The sequence below is a fragment of the Ictidomys tridecemlineatus genome, chromosome 1, assembly GCF_052094955.1.
Source record: "Ictidomys tridecemlineatus isolate mIctTri1 chromosome 1, mIctTri1.hap1, whole genome shotgun sequence".
In the NCBI taxonomy this organism is placed as follows: Eukaryota; Metazoa; Chordata; class Mammalia; order Rodentia; family Sciuridae; genus Ictidomys; species Ictidomys tridecemlineatus.
In genome coordinates this window covers 254,988,931-255,004,987 of record NC_135477.1, presented here as the reverse complement: position 1 = coordinate 255,004,987, position 16,057 = coordinate 254,988,931, and the positions used below count along the sequence as shown (strand labels likewise).

Sequence of the window (16,057 nt, the reverse complement as noted above, 5' to 3'; positions counted from 1 at the left end):
TGACTTTACAGGTCCTTCTCCAAGTATACCCAGAAAAATTATAGGACTGGCTAGAGTGGAAGGTGAAAATGAGAGCCAGACACCAAGAACTACCCTCCCACCAAAGCTACATACCTCAGGGAGAATTCCTTCTCATAGGACCCAGGGTTTGGGGAAGGGGGTGAATGCAGCAGTCAACAGATGTCTACCACTCCTACCCCTCATCCCAAACACACACAGAGCTCTCAATACCTTCACAGCTTCTTTATTTCAGAGAATTTTACACACACTACATTTGCTTCTTGCTTACTTGTCTGTTCCCCCCTTAGAGAAGAGGAAGTCCATGAGGCCCAGGTCCAGCTCATCTAATCTCCATGGAATTGCAGGATTATCACAGTAGATGCTCAGTTCAAACATGTGGAATGAACGAATGACTACATGAATGTGTCCCCAGACAGCTCTCATTTAAATGAAAATTATCAATGCTTCTATTTTTATCAGTTGAGTTAAAGATGCAACCATCTTTTTTATCAAATCTCCATTAAGATAGTTTAGCATTTTTGTTATGATGTGTGACTGGGAGTTTAATTCTTTTCTGTGATAAGCACAGATTATTCAAGCCACCATTCAATATTCATTTTTCAGATATATGAAGGTTGTCTACTCAGATTCAAAGGTTTTCTTTAACTTATCTAAATCAGTCAAGTCTTTTCTCATAAATGAGAAATATTAAATAAATGGCTGCTCTCATGAAATAAAGAAACAACTAGCAGAAACTATCTGCAACTTCCATGAATAAGCTTTTCCTTAGTGCCTAAGATAATGAATACCATTTGCAAACCAAAACTATGTGCTGTGAGCTTTACAAAATATGTCAATTCCAGAAATGTTAAAATGTATACATACATATATACACACCCATTCACACACACATGTACATATTATAGATTCAATGAAATGTAGCAATCCACTAGCCTAATAATCCAATAGCCAAATTATTCCTAAAAAAATGTTATAAAATCTAAAAGATTCTCTGAAACTTTAGAAAATTAATTTTGCCATAAAGTACAAAAAAAGAGAAAAATCTTAAGAATGAATTAAGCTACAGGAAACTTGCAAACATTTGTTAATACTCTTTAATAATTGTTTCTCCTGATCTAAAGCAGTAAACCATATAGTTTATAATGTAAAAAGCTGTTAACATTTTTCCTACCAACAAACATGACCATTGCTTATTAATATTTTCATGCATCCAAGTACACAAAAAGGCAGTAAGTACATTTTTTAGAATATTCCATTAAAAGTGGATTTTAAGTCTACCTGTTTTTCTTAACTTCTATTTGTTTTATGTAAAAGCTAAGGAAAATAATACGAATTTCTCATTCCATACCAAAGAACAATAGGCTCTGTTGCTAAAGATACTGCTGTAGGTCTCTATAGAATCAAAGACAACCAATGCTTTAAAAAAGCACTCTCAGAAGTCTCCTACTTGAACAACCAGAGAGGCATCGATTCTCATCGATTCTCAAACACATTGTGTTTTCAGGGCCTCTTTTCTCTTCCTCTAAAAGTGCTCACATCATAAACCCACACAGTGTCTATCCCCTCTCCGGTAACATGGTCTGGGATCCAGTGTGGGAAAGGGAATCGGCAAGCAATGACTCTTGCGTCATCCTCAAGTTCAAGTTCAAGTTTCTTCTCCAACTGCGGCATCTGTGAAGAATAACAGCCATTATTTCAGTAAGCAGGTAGGCAAAAGAAGTGATTCCAGAACACCCTTTTTTATTCAAGAAGCCCTGAAAACACCTGTTAAAAAAGGTCACTTCAGGTATAAACACATCATCAAACAATCCATTAATACAGAAGACACATTAACCACACTTAAAAGAATATCTTCTAGTATCAATTATAAAATATCCATTTTTGGCAGACATATGTCATAGATTTCCAGTTTCTATCTAAAATTATGTTGTGGCAATAATTAAAACCAGCAACAGCTTCAAATTATTTACCTATTTAGACTTTTCCCCAATAAAAAAAAGGGTTTTATTATTTGCTAAAAGTATCAACATTTTTAACTATATCAGAAAAAAAAAAAAAAAAAAAAAGCTGCTTAGAAATTTATCTGTAGGTCCTAAAAATATAGTAATACCTCATGTCCTAAAAACACTTTTTTTCCTACTTTCTTCATTTAGCTTGTTATTTTAAGATAATTTTAAATTTACAGAAAATTTGCACTGGGCATAGTGGCACACACCTATAATCCCAGCAGCTTGGGAGGCTGGGACAGGAGGATTTCGAGTTCAAAGCCAGCCTCAGCAAGCTAGCGAGGCTTTGACCAACTCAGCAAGATCTTATCTCTAAACAAAATATTAAAAAGAGCTGGAGATGTGGCTCAGTGGTAAAGTGTCTGTGGGATCAATCCCCGGTAGAAGGAAGGGAGAAAGGGAGGGATAAAGGAAGGAGGGAAAGGAAGGGAGGAAAGAAAGAAATTTTGCAAGAACAGAACAAGGAAGTCCTATATTCCTCCCCAGGGCACCAGTTTGAACATTCTGTCACGTGGGCTTCATCATGTTTGCTCTCTTCCTCTATGACAGTCTTCCTAAATCATTTGAGAAGAAGCTGCATATAGCATACCCTATTCCTCCTTAACACTTCAGTGTGTATTTTCTAAGAAAGTTTATCATCTTATACACTCACAGCAGCCATGGGATTCAGAAACCTTAACATCATATTCCCACAATAGTTCCAATAATACTCCAAATTTGTCATTGTCCCAGTAGTGTCCTATATCACATTTCCCCCAAGGCAGACTTCAGACCAGACACATTTTGTATTTAGCTCTAATGTTTGTTTGATCTCTTTTAATCTGGACTTGTTCCTACCTCTGTCTTTCATGACAATAAATCAAATGGTCCTCACCTCGGGCTGCTCAAGTTTGTTCCAATGCCCCAGCTTCAGGGATGTGAACTCATCAGGACTCCCCAGATGCTCTTGAGGGTAATGTTAATCACTGGATTAGGATGAAATCTGGGATCTCCACAGTATAGTTACTATTTTCCCTTTTACAACGAGTGAGTAGTATTGAGGGGGGAGATGCTGTGAGATGATCCAAACAAACTATTGCTCATCAAACAACCCCTACCCTCGAAGTAGTGCTTGTTGATGATTCTGACCTCACTAGGTTCCATTTTCACAAGTGTTGCAAAGTAGCAACTTGCTAATTCTGTCATTTTTTTCTAAATGTAGAATCAGCTTTCTACTTTAAGAATTTTCCAGACTTCCCCATCTCCCTCTGTCTACAATTATCAGTAACTATGAACACCTATGATCTCATCCCATTCATTGAGTTATAATACATTACTGTCCTTGTTTATTCTAATGCTCAGATTGTCCTAATTTGATCAGTGGAAGCCTCCCACAGCTGTTCTCTCTGTCTCTTGGACAAGCTCCCATTAAATATTCTGAGTACTTCCTTATATTTTGGCTCAACAAAATGTTCGAAGCTTTTGTATCTTCTCTTTTCCAGCCCCAGATCAGCCATTTCTCAAAGATTCCCAGTTCCTCTTAGTGAAAAATGATACTTGGAAACCAAGATCTGAGCAACAACTGCTTCCTTTAAAAGTAACCAACTATGGCAAGAAGAACAAATCAATAGTGCTTCCCTGAAGGTTTTATTGCTGATCTATGTCTTGTAAAAGTGACTTGGAATAACTCCTGCACAGGACTTATGGCTGGAGTTAGCCAAATCCTAACTTGTCATTAGAACCAATTCCAAGATAATAAAGGATAAGTTCCATTAGGGATGGGAGGTTTCTGTTCTTAAGAGCCAGTAAGGGTTTTGTTTTGTTTTTTTAAAAAGTTTCATTTCTTGAAGGGAAAATTAAGTAAGCAAAGAATGAGACAATGTGTGTTTTTCCAAAATATCAGAGGTTTCTTATGGTAATTTTGCTCATCAAAAGGATAATTGCAAACTTATTCATATTACTATTATTCATTTCTCTTTTATAGTTTCTTTTATTTTCAAATGATTGTCATATGCTAAGTCAAGATAAACCTAAAAATGAAAGGAGCTATTTCAATCATAAGAAATTAACTGACTAAATTACACATAAATATGCAATGAATCTGGCTCTTGATATCAAACACAAAGAGAAGCAGTGATGTGTCCTGCCTGTAGAATGGAATCCACAATTACTCATACAATTACAGGTTTCAAAGTGACACAAACTCATCTTATTCTAATTACACCTTTAAAACTTTAAACACAAGTTGAACTAGCTCAAAAGCATGAGACAGATCAGCCATGTCCAGCAGCAGCACAGATGTGCTGGACCTATCCCTGCTCTCTGGAGACACACTCCCCTTGCCCACTAGGGTGGGGAGCGCCTTTGACACCAGGCTTCCCTGAGGGGTCCTTGGCTGGTGGCCCTCGTATCCCAGACTTCAGATGTTGGAGTGCAGAGATCAGGCCACGGTCGGCTCCTCCAGGTCACTTTAGCCTTCCTGGCTTCAGCACCTTCTGCACATTCAAGCCTCACACACTGCTTCCAGCCACTTCTCACCACCCAACCCACCCTGGTCCATACCTGAACCCATGGACACCTTCAAGAGCTCATGACCTAGAGGCCAGCTTCCACTGTGTACAAGTGTACACCACCCTTCCTTTAATTTCAGTTACTGCACAGCACTTATTCCCTTTATGAACGATGTATTTTATGTGTCTCATTTAATACCTATGCTCCCCACCAGCATAGAACCTCAGGGCAGGGGTGCTCTCTGTTGTTCACTAGATACTCCAAGGGATCAGAACAGAGCTAGGTGCAAAGTGGCCATAACTGATGAACAGAGAGTAGAAGGATAGGCATTCAGTCATGAGCCGCTTTTCTTTATCAGAAAATGATACTTTCATTCAATTCATAACAAAACAAATGAGTGGTTCTCTGAAGTTCACAGTTAGTAGCTTTCTGGGGAAAGTATAGATAATGGGTATGTTTACACCATATTCATTCACTCAACAAGTATTTATTGACAATTGCTCTGCCAAGAGATGATGAGCTGGAGGCATGTATCGAGGACAGCTGAGCCACACCCCTGAGGTCACTATACAGTGTATACACACAAACATGTAGAGCCAACAGACAAGGAGGTGCAAGATGCTTCCTCTGAGGACAGGGGAACAAGTGCTACAGAATGGAAGACAGAGTGCTTCAGCTCAACTCAGGTGATCAGGACAGCTTTACAGAGGAAAGGACAACTGGCCCATGAGTGGCCAGGAGGTGCTCACTGGGGCCAGGGTGGAAAACATATAAGTGGGAAGGGATGGCCCCAGGATCTGGCAAGAGAAGCCCAGTGAAGTCCAGAGGCTGAAAGGATAGGGGCTGAACAGAGAGCTATGGGAAGCATGGTGCAAGCCAGGCTGGAGGTGAGCAGGGGCCACTCCAGGCCAGCCTAAGGGACACACGCAGCATCCAGGCCTTATCCTTGCTGAAAAGCAGCAAGAACTCGGGTTTTACAGAAGGATGTGGCTGATCTGTTCTGGGTTTTGAAAAGACATGCTTGGTGCATACGCTGGTGTTTCATGTGATCTCTACAATCCTAGACTGAGTCAGCAGATCGGAATGAGAATCCTCATCCTATCACGTGAGAAACACACTTGTGGGGAAGTGCCACAACGGCCTGATGTTAAGCATAATCAGTCGCGCATCAGGAGCAGGGTCAAGGATCTATACAACCAGGTTTCCTCCCTCTGTACCTCTCCAAGGATTGTCCTAGCTCTCCCGTTAATACCTGTGCACCAGCTGCCACAGGAAATGTTTCATGGTGTGCTGGTTTGGCTGAGCCATCATCTGACCATGACTGGAATAATACCAGTGCTCAGAAAATGGGAATGCCTTTTAACAGAAGGACTCCTAGTCAGGCCCAATCCCAAGAGCCAACCTGGCCTCCAGCTTCCCAGTCAGACATTCCCCTTCCCCCAACTCCTCCACTTAGGCAGGGTTGGTGCAGGCTGAAAAGGTGAGGGTCCCACATGTGAAAATCAACCTTCTGGGCCAACAGAAGCCACCAGCACACCTGCACCCCAATCAACACACTAACATAGGAAATGCAGGCGAGCTGAATCCTCTTACCACAGGGAAGGTTTCAGGAAGAGTGGAACACCACAGGCTCCTATGTACTGAAGATAGGGCAATAATTACAAAAGCACTTATTGAAGTAATAAGGCTCTTACTGCCTTTGAGTGAAGAGCTCCAAACACTGTTTATAATCAAACATGATAGGAAACCCCAGGAGAGGCTGTACAGGTCACACATGACAGTGGCCTTACCAAAGGCCACTGCTGCCCTCCTCTGGGTCAAGGCTGCATGGCCTTGTAACCCATAGCTCAGCGCATCATCCCACCTCTCTGGACAGCATGGAATTCCCAGCAAATATTAACTTTCTATTTTTACAAAGTGTGGAATTCAACTTAAAGTTACATATCTCCAAAATGCTAATTATTCCATTAAAAGAAGGAAAGCCCAAACATTATAATAAGGAGTGAAACACAATCAAAACTCTTCATCAAATATGACCCCAAATAGTTTTTTTAAATAGTCAGGAATCTGTCCTGCTACCTGGCTTCACTTTCAGAATAGAAGTGCAGAATTCCAAGTTCAATGTCAACTTTAGGTCTAATGAAATCACAAACATACAAAATGCAGTCCTTTCACGGATACGTGACAAAAACATTTCTAAATTGTCTTTAAAAATTAAAAAGCATGATGTTACACTGAAGGTTCTAATCGTAAGAATAAATTTCTCAAGCACTAAAACATTCTATTTTATATAAATCTGAATAAAATGACAAAAAAAGCAAATTTCCCTTTTTTTAATTACAAGTGGTATCAGTTATATAGTGCCATTTCTGCAAACATCCAATTTCACCCAGATTATTATGGCTACAATTATAGACTTTGAAAAGTAAAAAGGGATTTCTTTCTCTGGTCTGTAAACCAGCAATTACAGCAGAAGCATCCCAGCCTGACCATCTTCTCCAGGGCTGAAGAGGACATTTTCAGGAGAATTCTATTGTATTTTCACTTTTGAAAGCACAAAATCAAAGTTCAATACTCAGATCTTCAGCAAATCAGTCAATTGAGGTAAATTGAAACTAGTCAATGCTCATCCACCCTGAAAATTATCTTCCTGCAAAATGGGAGGAATGATCAACTCAAAGAGAACATCCCATTAACTTCCTCAACTGACTTCGGCTTGGTCTAAAGTGAGCAGCCATGAAAATCGTGAACTGCATTCCACACTGGGACCTCATAAGGAAGTTTTCAGACTGGAATTTTAAGACCCTGGTAGATCACTGAGATTTTTATCTCAAACAGAGGTTTAAAAATATGACTAAATCTTTTATGGTTAAATGTAAGGACCCTGAACTATTCTATTAAACCGATGAACTGAAATTCCATGTGCCCTAGAAGTCCCTGGAGGCCACCAATCTGCACATGGGTGAGTGGCCACATGCTGACTCTAGAAAGGCCTGTAGCATCCTCCACCCAAGACAGACAGGGGAGAGGGGTTACACTGACCATGGCGGGGTATACTCACCATCTGAGGCACACCGAAAATAACAACGTTTGAGTACTGTGAAAAGGTGACCTAAGTGAAACAGGAAACAACGGGTAGATTAATTCTGAAAAGTCAGACATTAAGCTTGCTTGTTGCATAGAAAGGAGTAGCAATTTGCCAAGCCATGGGCTTTCACAAGCTCCTGAAGAGTGGCCCACTAAGTACGCACAGTGAGCACCATGTTCCCACTTCCACTCATGCCAGTCCAACTCCTGAGTTCTCCAAATGCTCCCCCATAACTACAGCATCCTCAGGAACTCCATGCAGGGCACGCCCAGGGACTCTAAGGCCAGGGACTCCCAGGGTGGTCAAGCCTGGCACCTGGGCCACACATTCCCACTTCACTCTATCAGACGCCAACCAGCTCAGCAGAACTCGAGGGATTTCAGAGCCACAGAGTTTATGGTGAGCCATCGTCAGAATTCTAACCCCTCCACCTCTCTAAAATACTATGGAGAAAGTTCAGTATGATGGTTCTCAACAGCTGAAAACTGGGGGATGTGAGGAAGTGCTTTGCCAGTCAAAATTCTATTGCTCAATAAAAACCTTATTTACTCTATGGAGGGAATGTTTAGTTATATATGGTGTGAAAAACAATGCCAGCAAAACTCTAGTGGATTTTTATAAGCTACTGATGAAGATATTACAATGGGAAACTCTTATTTAAGGCATTTTATGGAGCACTCTTACAGGAAAATTACAGGGCTCTTTCTAGAGTAAAAACAAATTTGGAAGTGCCTCACACTTTATGAGGACAAGAAGTAACCCTGACAGTATGGTTAGTTGAGTCTCTGTTCTCCTCATGGCCTAAGTACACATGTACACACACGCACACGCGCACACACACACACACACACACACGTGCATGAGACAGACATTTATCAAGACAATTTATAGGATTTCCACAAGATGAAAAAATCTCATTATTCCATAACAAACAAAAGAGAACATTTTAATTTAGTCAATAAATTCTTGAAATTCACATGACCTATCATATTATAAACTTAAAAGTTTCTGTTCTACTTGTAAGATTTGTTTAAAATACATCTAATTATGCCAAAATATTCATTGGATTTTAACTATTTTTTTCTTTTTAGACGTTTTCCAGTTGTTAGTCGTGGTAATTACAATACAAAAGCTTTTGGTTGGATTTTTCTAGAACTGTCCTCCACCACTTTACATACCTTCCATAAATCTGAAATATAAAATCTGGCAGAGCCGTGCACACCTTCTTGCCAAGCACGGTATCTGGAGTACCAAACCAGCCATGGATTCAGTTCATAACCAACAGCTGAAAATCCTTCCTTCGCAGCTGCTATCACCTGGAAAAAGGCCGAGATTTACTAAAAAGAAGAAAAAGCTATGACATGTGGTCAAATTATATAAATACTTTCTACTTGAGACTTAAAATTCTTAAAATCAAAAAGCTTTCTCCTTAATAAAAACACTATGTAAAAATGTGTCTCCAGAGTTATGAAACCTGTGGATTTGGTGATGGCCAACCCAGTGAACTCAAGTTTTCTGGCTTTCATCAAATATTTTAATTTCAGAACAGACACTGAGGTTTGCTTCAGAAAACTGTGTAATTAAATCTGGTCTAACCAACCCTAACAAGCAGCTGCTGAGAACCTACCACCTCTTTCATTCCATCAGCGGGCTACACAGCAGCTTTAAGTGAACAAGCCTGGGAGGATAGTTTCATGAACAAGTAATAACAATAAAATGACCTGCTGGTGAAGAATCTGCAATCAGTTACACATTTTCTTAGTATTTAACGATCATATAATTTAATTAAAACCAGGGGAAAAAACCAGGTGCTGTGACACACACCTGTAATCTTGGGAGGCTGAGGCAAGAAGATTGCAAGTTCAATGCCAGCCTCAGAAATTTAGTGAGGCCCTAAGCAACTTAACAAGACTCTGTTTCAAAATAAAAAAATTTAAAAAGGACTGAGGATATGGCTCAGTGGTTAAGCATCCCTAAGTTCAATCCCTGGTACCAAAAAATAAAAAACAAATAATAAAAACAGGGGAAATGAGTGAGTTTAAATAAAAAGTCAACTATGGAATCCTACTGGTCTCCCAAAGGCAGTAAGTATGGTGGAGGTCTTGGGATCTCTCTACCCAATATGCCTTGACCCCACTCTTCAAGGGAGCACCCTTACCGAGCTGTCTCATAAGGGAACTTCCCAAGTAACTACAGTGCCACAAGGCAACCACTTTCTTAGAAACCAGAAAGGTGCCCTTCACGTATGTGAAGGATTCAATATGGACACAAATATGTCCTCCTAATTAATACACGTCTCCCAATTTCTTAAACACTAGTGGTTGCCAGAAGTTGAAGGAAGTGAATAGGGAACTAGTGTTTAATATGCCGAGGTTCAGTTCTGTGAGACGAAGAGTGCTGCAGAGGGGCAAGATAATGGCTGAACAAGGAGAATGCTCTTGTGCCACTGGGTATACGTTTTTCAATGCTTAAGACAGTAAACGTATTTTATCACAATTTCTAATTTTTTTAATTTAAAAAATAAAAAACAAGAGTGATTTCTTAAAGCCTTCCCAATACTCCCAGGTCATGATCACAGAACAACAGAATTTGGGTCTACTGGGCTGGTGAGATGTGTGTAGCCCTGCTGATCTCCACACTACCTGCTTCTAGCACACCTCTCTGGCTCAGTCTTTCTCTCCAGTGCATCATCAGGATGAAGCCTAAGGACAGTGCCACCTTACACACTGAAGGCTCATTTGCCAGGCAGTGGCCCTGTCTTTACTTACAAGTTCCACTGTGGTCAAGTTGAGCTGAAGTTGATAAAACCTGATCTTTAGCTAAGTGAGGTTCTCATTGACTCCTCCTTATTTTAACTCCATGTTACCCCATAGGAACTCAGATTTAAATATGAATAAATACTGAGAAACACATAAGCAAACATCTGAGCAGCAAATAAGTATGAATTGTGAAATTCCATGATCAAATATGTTTTGTCTAATTATGCCACCTTTACTGGCCAAAGAATTCTAACAATTTGATAAATTGTTCTTTTCTACCTGGCATGGTTACAGAGTTCTTCCTCCTTTAAGAAAAAAATAAATCTGAGAAAAATTTCAAACACATGCTAGTGGTCTAACAGTTTAGTCAAACAAACAAAAAAATGAAAAAACTACTCTCTCAACCTGACAGATCTGGCAAGTCTTTGCATAGGCCTCACAAGAAACATAAAGAGAAATTTTAACTATCCTTGTTCCAAACGTAAAATACTGTGACATAACTCACAATGCGTCCATCACCACTACCAATGTCTACCAGGGGTCCTCTTCTGCATCTCAACATCTTCACAACATTTTCAATCTGCTTTGAAGTTGCAGGCACAAAAGGTAAACAAATTTTCCGCAGGGCTGGTGTGATAAACGGTGTAGCCACAGCATACACAGCCACCAGTGCTCCACCTACAATCCCAGTAAGGAGGAACCCCCACGGGCTTCTCTTCACACTGCTGGCTTCTGAACTTGTGGGCAGAATGTGTCCCAACTGCCTTTCTTCTTTCAGTGCTTCTGGAAGTGTACCTACAGAGAGAAAGCAAAAAAAGACAAATCTGAAATCCAGGACTATACTGTTTTCTGATTTTTATTTATTTATTTATTTATTTTAGTATCAGGAATTGAACCAAGGTTTACTAAGCTACATCCCTAACTCTTTTTATTCTTTATTTTGAGACAGGGTCTTGCTAACTTGCCTTGAACTAGGGATCCTCCTGCTTCAGCCTCCAGAGTCACTGAGATTACAGGTGTGTGCCACTGTGCCTGGCCTGTAATTCTTATTGACAAATAAAGTAATGCTTTTTAAGAAAGGACAATTTGTCTGAACATAATCTAAATTACAAGGTTAAGATTCCACAATGAGTTCTAGATTTCATTGACAAAATTTAAGTGATTTGGAGAAAATTATCCAATAGAATTGGAGGACTAAAATCTTTTCTTCTCAACATATTGGTTTACTGATATCTAGGAGTCACCTAAGAAAACAGTGTATTCAAACTCTGTATAGTAATTTATTAATTCAATATCCATTTCAATATCCATTAGTACATGCTTTTTATGTTCTGAACAAAGAAAGCCTCATAAACAAATACACATGAAAATGTCCAAATACTACCTAATTCAAGAAGGACAATTGGCCGGGCATCTATAATACATTTCACAAATGCAATTTTGAAGTAACAGAAGAGACAAATATCAGATTTTACCAAACTCTTAAGTATAGTAATAAATTTTTTAAAAAAGTAGATCCAAAAAGAACAAAATAAGAGTCATTTCAATATTATCAGAGTAAAACAAACACCTTCCAAACACTGATCACAGAGATGAGTGTCACTTTAAACATCCTCAAGTTTTGTCCTTTAATGCTCTTAACAGGATGTAAAAGTGATATGGTTTTAAAAATGGTAAATGAGGAGCACAGCACAGGAGGGAGGAGTGTGTCTCCTCTGGAGCCCACTGACCCTGTGACACCAACTGTCAATTTACTTCGACCCTGAATCCCTCCTTTCTCATTGCTGAACCTCTGTTTCCTCAACTGTAGGGTGTGGGCCCTAGGTGACTGCAAGGATAAAATGAATGGAGGCAGGTAAAGCACACGGGACAGGGCTGGGCACACAGACAGCAGCCCACTGCATCACCAATCACCACCCTGCTGGAGACACCAAAGCCCACGGCGAACCAGACCATCTCTGCCCTCAAGTAGCTCCCCACGTTGCTCATGGATATGGCCTAAAACACAAAAATCCAGAGAAAACAGGAAAAGGCAAGAGGGGGAACATCAGATTCTTGCCATTTACAGATGTGACTGTTCATAGCTTCATTATCAGTAAGCCAATCAAAGGCCCACTGCTTAGTTTGACAACTGCCCTAAGAAACCACCACACACTTAGTGGCTTGAAACAGCACACATTCATTTCCATGCAGTACTGGAGCTCAGATGTCTATAAGGGGACAGCAGGGCTGTGTTCCTCCTGGAGCCTGAAGGGTAGGATTGGTTCCCTCAGGTTTTCCAGCTTCCAGAGGCTGCCCATATTCCTTGGCTCTTGACCCCACATCACTCCAATCTGTTTCCATCTTGGAATCTTCTTATCTCACCTTCCTGTCTCTCTCTTTCTTTACAGGGATCCCAGTGAAAACACTGGGCCCACCTAGATAACCCAGGATAATCTCCATCTAAAGATTCCTTTATCACATCTGCACAGGTTAAAGTGATTACAGTGTGGACATTGTTGGAGGAACCATTATTCTATCCACTGCATCACAACACCATGTCACCATGAACTGGGACGATGTATTCTGACCCCAAATGTTGGCATACATAGCAGTGGGTTACACTTCAGGGAAAGTGGCCAACCACCAGGATTCCCAGCTCAGCATGGCTTTATTCTTCTTGACTTCCGAGGCCCCCTGAGGAGGGGGGGGGGTTTCAAAACTGGTTTCATAGTGAAAAACTAACTCAAGGGAAAAAAACAAAAGTCTCCTACTAGCTCTAGTGATAGAGGTAAAATAAAATTAAGCTTGAGAAGGTAACAGTGTTTGATAGAAAGCAAATTCTTTAAATGATTTCAGATAAATTGTGGCATTGAATGGAAGAACTTACTCACTATACTTGTACATTTGTTTACCTAGAGAGGTCAAGGTATGTTTGTCCTGCCCTTTATAGAGTCACGCTGTGGGCACTCCAACTGCATAGTATAGTGGCTCAGAGGATTTGAATCACACAATCTAGAGTCTCAGAACTTAAGTAGGGTAACATAAGGTAAATTGCTACTACAGCATGGTTTGCTTGCCAGTAAAATTGAGAAATAATTGTTATTCTTTTACCCCAATTCAAAATTGAGAAAGAAAAGACTTATCAATAATACCATCCCCATAGGGTTAGTGAAAAGCTAAATAAATAATACAGACAAAGACTTAGCACAGGCCTGAGAGACTGAGTAATGACTGTTAAACTGCTATTTTTATTCTCAAGACTATAACTTGGGGAAGGGAGCTCAATTTCTTAATAGCTTTACTGACATATACATAGAATTTGCCCACTTAACATTACAACTCCATATTCTATTTTGTATATTCATTGATAATGTCAACCACCACCAATTTTTTAATATTTTCTTATTACAAGAAGTCTCTTATCCTGCAGCTACCATCCAACCCCACCATCCACCTCCCATCCTGCCCTAAGCTACCATTAATCCATTTCTGTCTCTAGAGTCCCCTATTATGAACTTAGTGGAGTGGAATCAAATCATACAGTGTCTTCAGTGACTACTTTCACTTAGCATAATGTCCTCAAGATTCACCCATGCTGGCTCTTATATCAGTACGTCATTCCTTTTTATGGCTAATATTCAACCACATGTCTATACCACATTTTGTTTACCCATCTGTAGTAAACACACACAAGTCAGTCAATCAAAATCCTACTTAACCTGCATAAACATAAACCTTTCCATGCAACCAGCAAAAGATACAATAAAGAGCTCTTGGTCTTCGGGATCTCCGAGTGGCCTGTGAGTATTAGTGTTAGGGTAGACAGGTGAGGTGGTGAAAAACACTGTAACATGCAGGAAATGCTGTGTAAATACAGGGTAGCAGGAGGGAAGACTGATCCCAATTATGAGACCAGTAAGGTATTAGCAGAGAAACAGAATTTGAGCTGGTGGGCAAATGAAACATGCCTTGGAACCAAGGCGTGGAAGGTGGGTAAGTCCTGGCTGAGCAGAGTGGAAGATTAATAGGAAGGCAGGTGTTTGAATACAAGGATGTGTTTATTTTATTACATGTGGACTAGATAGAAGTTTTTTGAGCAAAGCCACTACAATATTTGGGTTTTAATGGATTTTTAATCCTTTTTAATGGGCCATGTTCAGATTCACAGGACTATTTACTAAAATGTAAATTCCAAGAGACTTCTGTCAGATATGCTGTTTTGAAACATCAAGCCATTGTATTAAAGAAGAGCTGTGGTGAGGACTTCAGAGAACTTTCTTAAAAATAGAAGACTGCACAAGGTTAACTTCTGTTCTGTCTCCAGGACCTGTCTACTCAGTGACTTCTGATACTGGTTGAAAAACACAATTTTCAAGGTCAGATTCCGATTAACTAAAGACAGAGACAGGGACCAAGATGTACAAAAAGTTCAAGGAAAAAGGCCAGGAAGATCCTGCTTGTTTGGAATTGTGACCAGCCACATGTTTGAAATAGGGTTTGTATTTGAAGGTCACAAGACTTAGGGCTGCTCATTGTGTAACCACATATGCACACTAGTATAACTAAGGCTTATGTTCCTTTAGAGGCTTTTCTTGTATTGGTCCAATGTCATTTGTGTCCTTTTTGCTGCGTTATCAGCTATTGATTAGGAAAAATCCTCCAAACACGCCTGTGTTTCAACAGGAAATAAATTACACAAAGGATGCTATTAGATATTTTCCATTCTTCACAACTATCTAATGAGCAAAATGAATTGCAGGCTTCACCAGTGTGAACAAGGAAGCACCAACTCGGCAGAAATGAGACCCTACTACAAAATCTAAAATGCCCTTGATGTATCACCGAGTCTAGACAAAAGGTGGGCCAAGCATTAAAAGAGGTTAATGGACCACCAACCATTCCAAATGTTATAATATATGCATTTATTTCAACGTTCAAGACCTAATAAAAATTGGTAGTAATTAACAGGAGCAAACCCTTGTCCTATAGAAGATGGGGTGAAGAAAACTGGAAACCCACAACAAATAAATCTACCTATAGGTTGCGATTTAGGGATAAGGTACCATCTATTTAAGATTAACAAGAAATATATTTCTGAGGCAGCAGGATCCTGAGCAACAGGCTGTTTAACTTTGCCTCTTAACTAGCTTCTAACTTTGTGAGGGTTACTAGGTTACATGTGCAAAATGTGTATTTATTTAGCAAACACTTAAACACCGCGTGCAAAGGACTAGCCACTTCTCCTTGTACCCCTACAGCAGCCCTATGAAAGGTAGATATGACTGTCATTACAGCCATTTTCGCAGACAGGGAAACTGAGGTACAAAGGCACCAAACGGGCAGCGCAAAGACGCGGCTTGTGAGCGGCAGGGTGACCGCGCTGAGGGCTGAGGTACGTGCCCCACGGCGCTCGCAACAGCCCCCGGCACACAGCGCCGGCCGACCACTGGGGCCCACGACCCCAGCACGGGGACAGGACAGGGCACCCGACTTTTGCAGTCCTCGAGCCCCACAGAGCCGCCAGTCCCACACCAGAAAGGAAGGACGGCGCCGCTCCGGCCTCACCTCCTCCCTCCATCGCGAGACTTCCTGCGGGACGCAGGGAGAGGAAGTGGATCCTACCATGTCCTCCAAGTCGGGGGAGGGGGGAAACTCAAAAAATGATTTAAGTAAATGAGTTTCTCGTTGGGACCCACCGCTCGGAATCTCTA

At 40.5% G+C, this 16,057-nt stretch overlaps 1 protein-coding gene across 2 annotated transcripts; it reads right to left on the bottom strand.

Moving 5' to 3' along the window:
- Positions 1-228: 228 nt before the first annotated feature.
- Positions 229-16,054, bottom strand: Atpsckmt (ATP synthase c subunit lysine N-methyltransferase). 2 transcript variants are annotated; one of them, XM_005335513.5, is made up of 5 exons: positions 15,912-16,053; positions 10,870-11,159; positions 8,784-8,921; positions 7,579-7,629; positions 229-1,692 (listed from the first exon to the last, which is right to left on the bottom strand). In XM_005335513.5, the coding sequence occupies exons 1-5, from the start codon at positions 15,922-15,924 to the stop codon at positions 1,522-1,524; spliced, it is 663 nt and encodes a 220-aa protein (XP_005335570.2). In that variant the 5' UTR covers positions 15,925-16,053; the 3' UTR covers positions 229-1,521. The 2 variants fall into 2 exon arrangements, with proteins under 2 accessions (XP_005335570.2, XP_005335571.2); XM_005335514.5 differs by having other exon boundaries at positions 1,532-1,692; positions 8,828-8,921; positions 15,912-16,054.
- Positions 16,055-16,057: the final 3 nt, after the last annotated feature.

Excerpts from the sequence above, each read along its gene's own strand:
- Atpsckmt (XM_005335513.5), bottom strand. Across the intron at positions 8,922-10,869 it reads GTAGTGGTGATGGACGCATT|GTGATAGCAGCTGCGAAGGA; the intron begins GTGAGTTATGTC and ends GCCTTTTTCCAG. Across the intron at positions 7,630-8,783 it reads ATATTTCAGATTTATGGAAG|GTCACCTTTTCACAGTACTC; the intron begins GTATGTAAAGTG and ends TGTTTCACTTAG.